Source organism: Herpailurus yagouaroundi, unplaced genomic scaffold, assembly GCF_014898765.1.
Source record: "Herpailurus yagouaroundi ecotype Mexico unplaced genomic scaffold, PumYag 220, whole genome shotgun sequence".
In the NCBI taxonomy this organism is placed as follows: Eukaryota; Metazoa; Chordata; class Mammalia; order Carnivora; family Felidae; genus Herpailurus; species Herpailurus yagouaroundi.
In genome coordinates, this window is record NW_024412451.1 from 2,258,055 (window position 1) to 2,268,515 (window position 10,461).

Here is a 10,461-nt window from a genome sequence, read left to right on the forward strand (position 1 = left end):
GCTGTGAAAGCAATCAGGCTCGTCATGAATATTTAAACGGTATGCAACTATACAAAGTGAGAATGCCCAGGGCGTCCGGGTGGCGCAGTCGGCTAAGCGTCCGACTGCAGCTCAGGTCATGATGTCACGGTTCGTGAGTTTGAGCCCCGCGTCAGGCTCTGTGCGACAGCTCGGAGCCTGGAGGCCACTGCTTCAGAGTCCGCGTCTCCCTCTCTCTCTGCCCCTCCCCCACGCGCACGTGCATTCTCTCTCTCAAAAATAAACATTTAAAGATAATAATAATAAAAAACAAAAATAAGAATTTCAAATATCTATCACTCCCCAAAGAAATTCTCTTCCCCAGGGGAAACGTGCACATTTATTCTTTATATTCTCTGTTTAATATATACCTTGTCTGATTTTTTTTTTTAAGTTTATTTAGTTTGAGAAAGAGCACAAGTTGGGAGGGGCAGAGAGGGAGGGGGACAAAGAGAACCCCAAGCAGGTCCCGCACCGTCAGCCCAGAGCCTGATGCCAGGCTCGACCCCACAAACCGTGAGATCGTGACCCGGGCCGAAACCAGGAGCCGAACACCCAGCGACTGAGCCGCCCACCGGCCCGTGTCTGACTTTTTTTGTAATTAAAATATTACAGGCACAAACAAAATCCACCTTTCACTTCTTAGTCAAGTCTCATTTGCCAGGAGTCCCACTGTTGATAGCTTGGGGGCTTTGTCCTCTGGCCTTTGCTGTGCTGCGTTTGTAAGAGGGCAGTTCACTATCCAGAGTTACACAGACACAAGGGTACCTGCCGCTTTTATGTGAACGGGGCACTCCTGTGCCTGTGGCGTGTTCCCCCTGTAGCCATGTGCCACAAGGTGCCTGTCCTCTCGCTGGAGGGCTCATTCCAGAATGTTGCAAGGTTGCTTGTTTCCAGGGTTGTTGTTCCCTTAGCATTACTGTGAGCAGTCACTCTTGCCATCCAGCTAGGGACTTCCTGCTCACTGGGTTTAAGGGTTTCTGGGAGAATTCCAGAAGGGCTTGTCGGCAGCTCCAGGGAGAGACAGTCACTCTGCGTGGTGGCCAAAAGTGTGGGTCCTGGAGCCCACCATCTGGTTCCGACCAAGCCTGTCCCTCACTAGCAAGTGACTTTAGGCAAGGCTGGCCCCGAGCCTTTTGTCTGCGCATGGCTTTGTCACAGCACCCGCCCCACGGGTTAATGTGTGTGGAGCCCCGAGAACAGAACGTGACCCCCAGCAGGCCCACACCTGACCGCTTGCTGTGTGGGGCCTGGGGCCTGGCCTTCACCCCAGGCCTGTCAGCCTTCCCTGCCTCAGCACCTGCTTCACAGCCTTCGTGCTGGCTGCTCCCTCTGCCTGGGATGCTCGCCCCAGAGATGCCCAGCTGGGGCGGAGGGACTGTGCCCCAGCTGCCTGGCCCGGGCCCTGTGGGTGCGGAACTGCCCCTCTTCTCTGAGGCCCTGCGCGCGGCCCCCACCTCAGAAATGGAGCCAGATCAGAGCCCCGCCCGCCCCGCTGTCAGGGTCCAGCCTGGCTCCTGAGGGTGTCTTCCTGTCTTCACCATCCGCTCTGTTCTCCCAGGAGTTCACAGATCTCGGGCACCGCATCGACTGTCTGGACCTGAAAGGTGCGTGTCTGGACAGAGGCCGGGACCCTTGGGGGGTGGGTCTGGGCTGGCAGGTCCTGCGGGAAGGGGAGGTTAGCCGGGGCAGGGGCAGGCGCCCCCCCTGACGTGAGGCAGGCGCAATAAGCCTCCCCTGGCCTGGAGCCCGCGTTTCCGGCCCCCACCCCCCCGGGGCACGCGAGTGCACACATACACACACAGGTGCACTAGACGTGCCCGGCCCTCTGTCTCGTCCCAGGCGAGAAACTCGACTACAAGACCTGTGAGGCCCTGGAAGAGGTCTTCAAGAGGCTACAGTTCAAGGTCCTGGACCTGGAGCAGACAAACCTGGACGAAGATGTGAGCAGCCCCTGCCACCGCCTCACCTGTTCCCTGAGCCCTCTGGCCCCTCTGAGGTTTGGGGGGAGGGGGCGCTGCAGCAAAAGAGCCTCCTTGGACAACAGCTGGGCAGGGCCTCTTGAAGGACAAGATGGGGACACAGCCAGTGTGACCAGAGCGGGTGTGAGGAATATTGGGGCTCTGGGGTGGGGTGTCAGAGACCCACCCCAAAGGCAAGGGACTTGACGCAAGGGAGGGACTTGGGGAGCTGGGCCTTAGTGGGGGCAGCCGTGTGACCACCGGAAACCTTTTCAGGAACCCCTGCTGGGGCTAATGGCACCTGTAGGGGAGAGTTTAAGAAACCTTCAGAAAGCAGCCTCCCCATTTAGGCCTAGGTGTCCTCACCTCCCCAGACTTGGAGGCCACTGGGAGACCCGGTGGATGGACTCCTGGAGAACTGAGACCCAGGAACACCAGGGCCTGTCCTGGTCTCGCGCCAGATCTGCCCGACTTCGGGGGTGGTGGCGAGTAAGAGAAAGACGGAGTCCGGCAGGAGCGGGCGGGTTGGTTCCCGGAACCCGGAGGTGCCCGGGCAGCGTCAGGGCTCTCCCCTTCCCTTAGTCGCGTGGCCCCCACCTCCTAGCCTCCTGGGCCTGCCTCCACCTGAGCCTAAACGCCATTGTGTGTGCCACAGGGCGCCTCGGCCCTCTTCGACATGATCGAATACTACGAGTCGGCCACCCACCTCAACATCTCCTTCAACAAGCACATCGGCACCCGGGGCTGGCAGGCCGCAGCCCACATGATGCGCAAGGTCGGTGCCCCTCACCTGTACCCGGGGTGGAAGGGGCTCGGGCACAGGGGGATCCAGGCGCTTTCCCGGGGCACCCGTCCCTTGGGACCTGGCTTCCCGAGCCCTCGGGGCATGGGCCGTCGGTGGGGCGCCGGTGCCCAGCTTCCAGGCTAGTGGGAAAGCGGTGCCAAGGGTGCCCTGCCCCAGGGCAACCCCAACCCCTTTTCCTCCCTTCACGCATCTTTCCCCCGTCCTTCGCTTGCCCGCGACATACCCCTTGGAAGTGGCTGCGGTTGCCACCCCCTTCCCTCGTGCGGGGCGTCTGCCGCGGGGGAGCCTGGGGGCCCCTCCTGGCTCACCCGCGGGGCTCCAGGCCGGGCCTTCCCTCACGGGGCCCGGGTGCCCACCCGGCCGGGGGGCGGGAGATGCCACGGGGGCAGGGAGGGCCGGGCCGGCCCGTCGCAGCCCCACCCCTGCCCCACCAGACCAGCTGCCTGCAGTACCTGGATGCCCGAAACACGCCCCTGCTGGACCACTCGGCACCGTTCGTGGCCCGCGCCCTGCGCATCCGCAGCAGCCTCGCGGTGCTGCACCTGGAGAACGCCAGCCTGTCGGGGCGACCGCTGATGCTGCTCGGTGAGCTCGGGGGCCGGGGGCGCCGGGCAGTGACGGGCCGCCCGCCGGGCACCGGGGCTTGGCCGGTCACGGCACTCTGCCCGTGCTCCCCCAGCCACAGCGCTGAAGATGAACGTGAATCTGAGGGAGCTGTACTTGGCTGACAACAAGCTCAATGGCCTGCAAGACTCGGCCCAGCTGGGCAACCTCCTCAAGTTCAACTGCTCCCTGCAGATCCTGGACCTCCGTAACAACCACGTGCTGGACTCAGGTGTGTGAGAGGTCTGCCCACCCCACCGCAGCCACCGAGCACCCGCCGTGTGCCCAGCCAGGTGCCCCCGCGGTGCTGGAGACACAGCGGTGGCCAGGACGATCCCAGCCCTGCCCTCCTGGGGCTGCCGGTCCAAGAGGGAACATCCCCAGGCAGTGACCGCTCAGACTGGGCAGGGCTGGGCTGTGGGAGCCCAGGGAGGGCGTCCTGGAGGAGGGGACAGCTCAGCGGAGACCTGCAGGATGACGCGAGGTATTGAACAGATAATTAAAATAATTACCACCTGGAAAAAGTACCCTGAAGGAAACAAGGTTGTTGGGACAAGGGGCCAACCAGACGCTATTTAAGATCATGTGGGGAGGGGGCCTCTGGGCGGCCACGTGGAGAGAGACTGGAACCGGCCATTTTAAAGACCTAGAAAAAGAATCCAGGCAGGGGAACACCAAGTGCGAGAGGCCCCGAGGTGGGAAAGAGGCTAGATGGTGGATGTCTGGGGGGAGACGAGGCCACGGTGAGCTGGGGGGTCAAAGGGGAGGAGGAGGAGGAAGTGGTTACTGAGAGGAACTCCGTTTCATCCTCTTTACCGTTGAGCGGGGTCCCCTGGCCTCGGTGGGAGGAGAGGGCTGGGGGAATGGCAGAGGGCGTCGAGGCCGGGCCCGGACGCCACGGTTACTGAGCAGCTGGCACGTGCCGGGCCTGCTGCCTGTGGGCTCACAGCCGTGAGACAGAGGTGTCTGCCCTCGGGAGAGACACCGCCAAGACAGATGAACAGATTACTGAGTCTGTCGGACGGTGAGATGTGCTCTGGAGAAAAACAGAGCAGCAGTGCTGGGCTGGCGGTGGACTGGTGCGAGGGCGACACTCGAGCAGGGTCCTGAAGCGGACAGGGCGCCGTCCTGTGCTGGGCCTGAGCCTGTGGGGGGGCGGGGGGGGGGGGGCCCGCGCTCTCACTGGCCGGCGGCTCTGGTGCCCCCCGGGAGAGGCACTTAGACCACAGGCGGGACTCGCCCACGGGTCTCCTCCAGGTCTGGCCTACATCTGCGAGGGTCTCAAGGAGCAGAAGAAGGGGCTGGAGACCCTGGTGCTGTGGAACAACCAGCTCACGCACACGGGCATGGCCTTCCTGGGCATGACGCTGGTGAGTGGGACCCGGGAGAGGGGAGGGCGCCCACGTGTCCGCCACCACCTCTCAGCGCCGCCGTCTTCCCCGATCCGGCTTCTCCCGCAGTTCAGGAAGCCTTGCAGCAGCCCTTTCCGTGCTGTTTGAGGTCTCCTTCGGCTCCCACGGCCTCTTTGTCCCGAGGAAAGTAGCCTTGCTCTCGTTTCCCTTGTCTCTTGGCGCCCAGCACGGTAGTAGCGCAGTGTCTCGCACAAGGTGAACATGTTATGCGTGGGAAGTTACTATTTCTGGAAGCCTTCAGTACGTTTTAAATCTTTTAAAATAAATACTTGGGGGGGCGCCTGGCTGGCTCAGTCAGTGGAGCAACTGACTTCGGCTCAGGTCATGATCCCGTGGTTTGTGAGTTCAGGCCCCGCGTCGGGCTCTGTGCTGACAGCTCGGAGGCCGGAGCCCGCTTCGGATTCCGTGTCTCCCTCTCTCTCTGCCCCTCCCCTGCTCGCGCTCTCTGTTTCTCAAAAATAAACATCCAAAAAAGTTTTTTAAATAAACACGTGGTATGTAAAACAAGCCCACAGGATACAAAGACTCCCGTCCAAGTTAAGAATCACCCAACGGCCAGGTCTGTGCCCTGAGCCCTTGGGTCCCAGCAGGGAGTGGGCCCGGGGCTGGGGGTGGACAGGGCGGCTGGCGCTGTGGCCACTTCTAAGTATGCGAAGGACCTGGCCTGAAGCAGGATTGTCCGGGCGACGCTGCCGGAGAGGGAGCACTCGGTGTGCCTCTTTCCTGACCGGACCGGCCTTGGGGGCCTCGCCTCACCGTCACGCCCCGCCCCTTGCAGCCGCACACACAGAGCCTGGAGACGCTGAACCTGGGCCACAACCCCATCGGGAACGAGGGCGTGCGGAACCTCAAGAACGGCCTCATCAGCAACCGCAGCGTGCTGCGCCTGGGCCTGACCGCCACCAAGCTCACGTGCGAGGGTAGGGCGCGGGGCCGGGCCAGGGGAGCGGTGCCCGCGGGCTTGGCGGGCGGCTAGCCCGTGGCCAGCCCCTGCGGTCCCCCTCCCAGGCGCGGTGGCGGTGGCAGAGTTCATCGCCGAGAGCCCCCGCCTCCTGAGACTGGACCTTCGGGAGAACGAGATCAAGACGGGCGGGCTCATGGCACTGTCGTTGGCCCTCAAGGTGAACCGCTCGCTGCTGCGCCTGGACCTTGACCGTGAGCCCAAGAAGGAGGCGGTGAGCTGAGTGGGCCCTCCCCTGAGGCCTCTGGCGGGCAGGCAGGGCAGGGCGGGCCGGCCCCGGGGCCACCGCAGGGTTCCCCCGCCCCGGGGACAGGCCGGCCAGAGCCCTAGCCGGGCCGCTCCGCCCGCAGGTGAAGAGCTTCATCGAGACGCAGAAGGCGCTGCTCGCCGAGATCCAGAACGGCTGCAAGCAGAACTTCATGCTGGCTCGGGAGCAGGAGGAGAAGGAGCAGCGGCTGCAGCTGTCGGCCTCCATGCCCGAGATCACGGTCACCGAGCCCCAGCCCGACGAGGAGCCCGGGGACGAGCCCACCGCCAAGGCCCAGGAGAACGGGGCCCCGGACCCTGCCGCCGGGCCGGACTCGGACTCGGACTCGGACTCTGAGGAGGAGGATGGGGAGAGGGCCGAGGCCCCCTGCCCCGCCCTGGTGCCCCCCTCGGACTCCCTGGGCCCTGGGGACAGGAGCCCCCCAGGCAGCCCCTCCTCCCCCACCGAGCAGCGCATTTCTGTGTCCAGCCCGGGCCGGGGCCACAAAGTATTTGTGGTGACCCGGGTGGAGAGTCCACCCGAGAGGGCAGACCCCCCTGTGCCTCCCACCCCTCCCGCCTCCCCTGCCCCCCCTGCCCCTCCTCGTCCTCCCTCCCCACCTGCCTCAGCCTCCCCTCCCGCCTCACCTGCCCTGCCACCAGCCGAGGCCGTCAGCACTCAGGACCCGGGGGTGTCGGAGCCTCAGTCGCAGCTGGAGCCGCCTCAGTCAGGGCCACCACTGCCCAACGGCCTAAAGCCCGAGTTTGCCCTCGCACTGCCCCCGGAGCCGCCCCCGGGGCCCGAGGCCAAGGCGGGCAGCTGTGGCCTGGAACACGGTGAGTGCCGCTCTGGGGCTGGGTGCCCAAGGGCCCTGGGCGCTGTGCGTGACCCCAGGCAGGCACCTGCCTCTCGGAAGGCTTCGGTTTTCTCTTCTTTAAAATGGCCCGTGCAGGGGTAGGAAAGAGTAGGACTTGACCCTTGGCCTCCACCATTCTTCCCTCGGATCCGGGGCAGCTCTCCCCGGGAGGGAGCAAGGCCAGATCTGTACCCGAGACCCGTGCTGCCCTGGGGGTCAGACTGGAACCCCCATCCCCGCCTGCCTGACAGGAGGTCGCCTGCCCTTTGTCGCCTCCCCTTGCAGAGCTGAGCTGCTCCAAGAACGAGAAGGAGCTCGAGGAGCTGCTTCTGGAAGCCAGTCAGGACTCTGGGCAGGAGACACTGTGACACTTTAGGTGAGGCAGGGGCCCCAGAGGGCTGGGGGGGGGGAGGGGGGGCTGGGGGGCTGGCAGTAGAGCCCCTGGCTCTGACGGGCCCTCCCCCAATCTCTCCTCCCCAAGTTCCTTTTCCCCCCCCTCCCATCAGTCTTCGATGAGCTGAGGCCAGAGCCATGAGAATCTGCTCACCTTCACCCCCAGCCTCCCTGAGGCCCAGGCCGCCGGGGGTGTGGGGGGCCTTGCTGGGGGCCCCCGCCCCGCACAAAAACACTACACGGAGTGCAGGAGCTGCAGGGGGTGCCCTCCCCGCCCTGACTTAAGCACTTGTATCTCTGTGTCCGGCATTCGAAGGCTCTGGGCTGGGGGGATGGGAGGAGAAGGTCTCCGAGGACATCGGCCACCAGGCCGGACGCCTTTTCAAGAGGGCCTGTTCGGCCCGGCTTGCCCTGTGGCGGGCAGGAGTCCCGGGTGGTGGAGGGGTGGCCCCCCGGTGGCCCCGGGCACAGGACCGGGCGGAGGGGCGGTGAGTGGCGGTGGTGGAGATGCGGAGAGCAGCCCCAGGTGGGGTGCGGGCCGGGGCTGGGGGTGGGGGGTGGGGGAGCTGGGAGCAGAGAATCAGAGCTTTCTTTTTCTTAAGTGCAATAAATCTATCAGGGAGCTGGGGCGGGGAGCAGCCAGGGTTCTGGGGACCCTGCTGTCCAGGCCCCTTGAGGCTGCGCCCTGAGAGGCACTACAACCCCCGGGGGCGGTGTGGGTGTGGGGTACGGGTGGGCAGAGGGTGGGGGAGGGGCTCTTCCTGTCGGTGCAACTCTGTTCACACCTTTTCTAATAAACCAGAGCTGGGTTCACCACACTCGCCTGCTCTCTGCTGGTGCTGATCGTGGGCGCCCCCCGCGGGAGTTGTGGGCACAGGGAGCGGGGCGGGCAGGGCTCGCTCGTCCATGGGGTTCGTGCCGTGGTCCCCCAGAGGAAAACTGGGAGGCTGGACAGACAAAAGCCACATTTCCCGCAACATTCCCTGCCTTGGTGCCCCCCCCGGCCGGCCCCCCCCCCCCCCCCCGTATCTTCTTCCCACCTGCCAATCCCGTGTCTCCAGAGGGAGACAACCCCGAAGCATCTTCCGGCTTCAGGCCTAGGCTCTCGGGGTGTGGTGGAGACGAGCCGTCCACAGCTCAGGGAGCATGGCCACCGGCTGGCCACCGGCTGGCCCCCGGCGGCCCCAGACGCTCCGAGAGTGCGTGGCCCTTCAGACTTCCGGGCGCCAGAACCAGGAGAATACACTTCTGTTCTGAGCCACCCGGGTCCCGGGACTCTGTTGGAACAGCCCGGGGCCACTAACAGACCGGCCGCGCGGGGGTCCTGGTTTCCACCTGGATCCTGGATTCAGTGCTGGATCACCAGGGTGGATCCCCTTGGCCAAGTGTTTTCCCTTGGCCTTCGGCCGCCCAGGCGTCGCTGGGGCTCGTGAAGACCCAGCGAGTCCAGATGCTGTGGCCAGACGTCCGTGCCGGCACACAGGGTTTGTTTTCGCGCATGTGAAAGTTCAGGTAGCAGGTGGCCGTTCCCCACAAAGTGACCTGTGGCCCCGGGTCTCCCTGGCTCTGCCTCTGCTTAGGCCCCGGGGAGCCCCTGCACCCGGCGGGCGGATGGGGGAGGAGAGTGGAGAGGGCAGACCTGCTTCTTCACTCGGCGCGACGGGAAAGGGACACACGTCGCTTACGTTCCTTTCCGTCCATGGGAACCAGCCCCGAGGACTCACCTGGGTGCGGGGTCCCAGCGGCAAAGCTGCACGGACCATGGCAAGGCCGGTGGCCCGTCACCGTCCCGGCTATGCCCAGCTGCCCTGCGACACCCACCTGTCCCTCCGCTTAGCTTTGTTGGACTCAGGCTTTGTCAGCGTCTAAGAGACACGGGCCACAGATGGCACCACGTGACGGGGGCCGCGGCTTCCACCCCCCCCTCCCCCCCCCCGCCAGTCTCCGAGTTTGTTGAGTTTGTTCCCTCTCGAGCGGGCCCTGCTCCTGCTGCTCATCTGTTCCCACCTCAACTGGAGGTGGCGAGAAGCGGAAGGCGGAGCCAGATCGGCCGAAGGAGGCAAAGGGGAGGGACTCACCGGCTCCAATCCCAGGCCTGCGGACAGTGAACTAATGGCATCTCAGGGTCCCACGTGTCTCCGTGGAGGCTTCACTCTCCGGCAGGCAAGCCCCCCCCCCCCCCCCCCGCCGGGGAACACCTCGCAGGTGTGGGTTTACTCCAAGCTTAGCCCTGCCGGGACTGGAAGGCAGCGCCTCAGTCAGTCACATGCCGGCTTCCTGCCCCGCGTCCACTCGGAAGCAGTCGTTGGCCGGTGGAGTCGGGGTGCTGTGCCCAAGCCTTGGAGCTGAGCAGTGCGAGGTCAGTACCCCCACCAGGCCGCACGGCCTGAGGGTGGGTGCCTTCGAAGAGTTCTCGGCTCCCTCTGGGCCTGTCCCCTCAGCCCTTAGGGCCTTGGCTCAGAGGTCACACCCTTGAGCTCTGGTCACACGGGACAGGTTAAGTGCTGGTCCCCCCTCCCCAGCTGGACTGGATCAGGCACGCCGTGGGCCTGAGTGGGTGGCTACTTGGACCAGCGAGGACGTAGAAGGTGTCTGAGGAGTGCCACCTGCCTCCTCGCTGTATCACACGGGTGGGAGGGGAAAGTGTGAGCCGCAGTAGCTAAGAAACACCACCGCCCCCACCGCGGCCCGGCTCTGGCTCCGACTCTGTATGTCCCACAGGTGCCCGTCTCTGCGCCTCAACTTCCCAGTCCCCAAGGGGCTCATCAGGTGGCCCTGGATGGCCCGTGGGCAGGTGCTCCCTGGACAGTTACTTATTCCGGGGTGCAGCGCTGCCCGCCCCAGCTGGCGGAAGTGCCGGGGAACCCTAATTAATCCATTATGCCAGGCGCAGAGCGCCACCCTTGGAGTGGACCAGCCTGCTGAGGTCACCGGGGACACCGCCCTCGGAAATGCCTGCAAAGGGGCAGGCTAGGGTGTGGGGACAAGGACCTGGATCCCCTGAGGCCTCTCGGCGCTCCCTGTTGCCTGAGTCAACCCGGCACATCCGTCCTTCTGCCCTGCCTCAGTGGCCTCACCCACCGCCCCCACGCCCTCTTCTGCTTCCCGGGATGCCAGCAATGTGGCCCCGGCAGAGGCTGCCCGACTCCCCAGGGGGTGACGTGGGCTTGGCGGGACAGGGCAGGCGTAAGCCAGGGAGACCAGG

The 10,461-nt window shown here is 64.8% G+C and overlaps 1 protein-coding gene across 3 annotated transcripts; it reads left to right on the forward strand.

Moving 5' to 3' along the window:
* The first annotated feature begins 538 nt into the window (after nt 1-538).
* On the forward strand, nt 539-8,074 carry PPP1R37 (protein phosphatase 1 regulatory subunit 37). 3 transcript variants are annotated; one of them, XM_040457378.1, is made up of 11 exons: nt 539-1,625; nt 1,861-2,017; nt 2,635-2,754; nt 3,219-3,369; nt 3,464-3,619; nt 4,645-4,757; nt 5,578-5,719; nt 5,808-5,974; nt 6,111-6,843; nt 7,149-7,239; nt 7,345-7,407. In XM_040457378.1, exons 3-10 carry the CDS (start codon nt 2,656-2,658, stop codon nt 7,229-7,231), a joined length of 1,644 nt encoding a protein of 547 aa, XP_040313312.1. In that variant the 5' UTR covers nt 539-1,625; nt 1,861-2,017; nt 2,635-2,655; the 3' UTR covers nt 7,232-7,239; nt 7,345-7,407. The 3 variants fall into 3 exon arrangements, with proteins under 3 accessions (XP_040313312.1, XP_040313311.1, XP_040313310.1); XM_040457377.1 differs by having other exon boundaries at nt 541-1,625; nt 1,861-1,961; nt 7,370-8,074; XM_040457376.1 differs by having other exon boundaries at nt 543-1,625; nt 1,861-1,961.
* The last annotated feature ends 2,387 nt before the right edge of the window (nt 8,075-10,461 follow it).

Coding starts and splice junctions, on each gene's coding strand:
- PPP1R37 (XM_040457378.1), top strand. CDS start 2,656: ATGATCGAATACTACGAGTCGGCCACCCACCTCAACATCTCCTTCAAC. Junction 3,620..4,644: donor CAACCACGTGCTGGACTCAG/GTGTGTGAGAGG, acceptor GGTCTCCTCCAG/GTCTGGCCTACATCTGCGAG. Junction 6,844..7,148: donor CAGCTGTGGCCTGGAACACG/GTGAGTGCCGCT, acceptor CTCCCCTTGCAG/AGCTGAGCTGCTCCAAGAAC.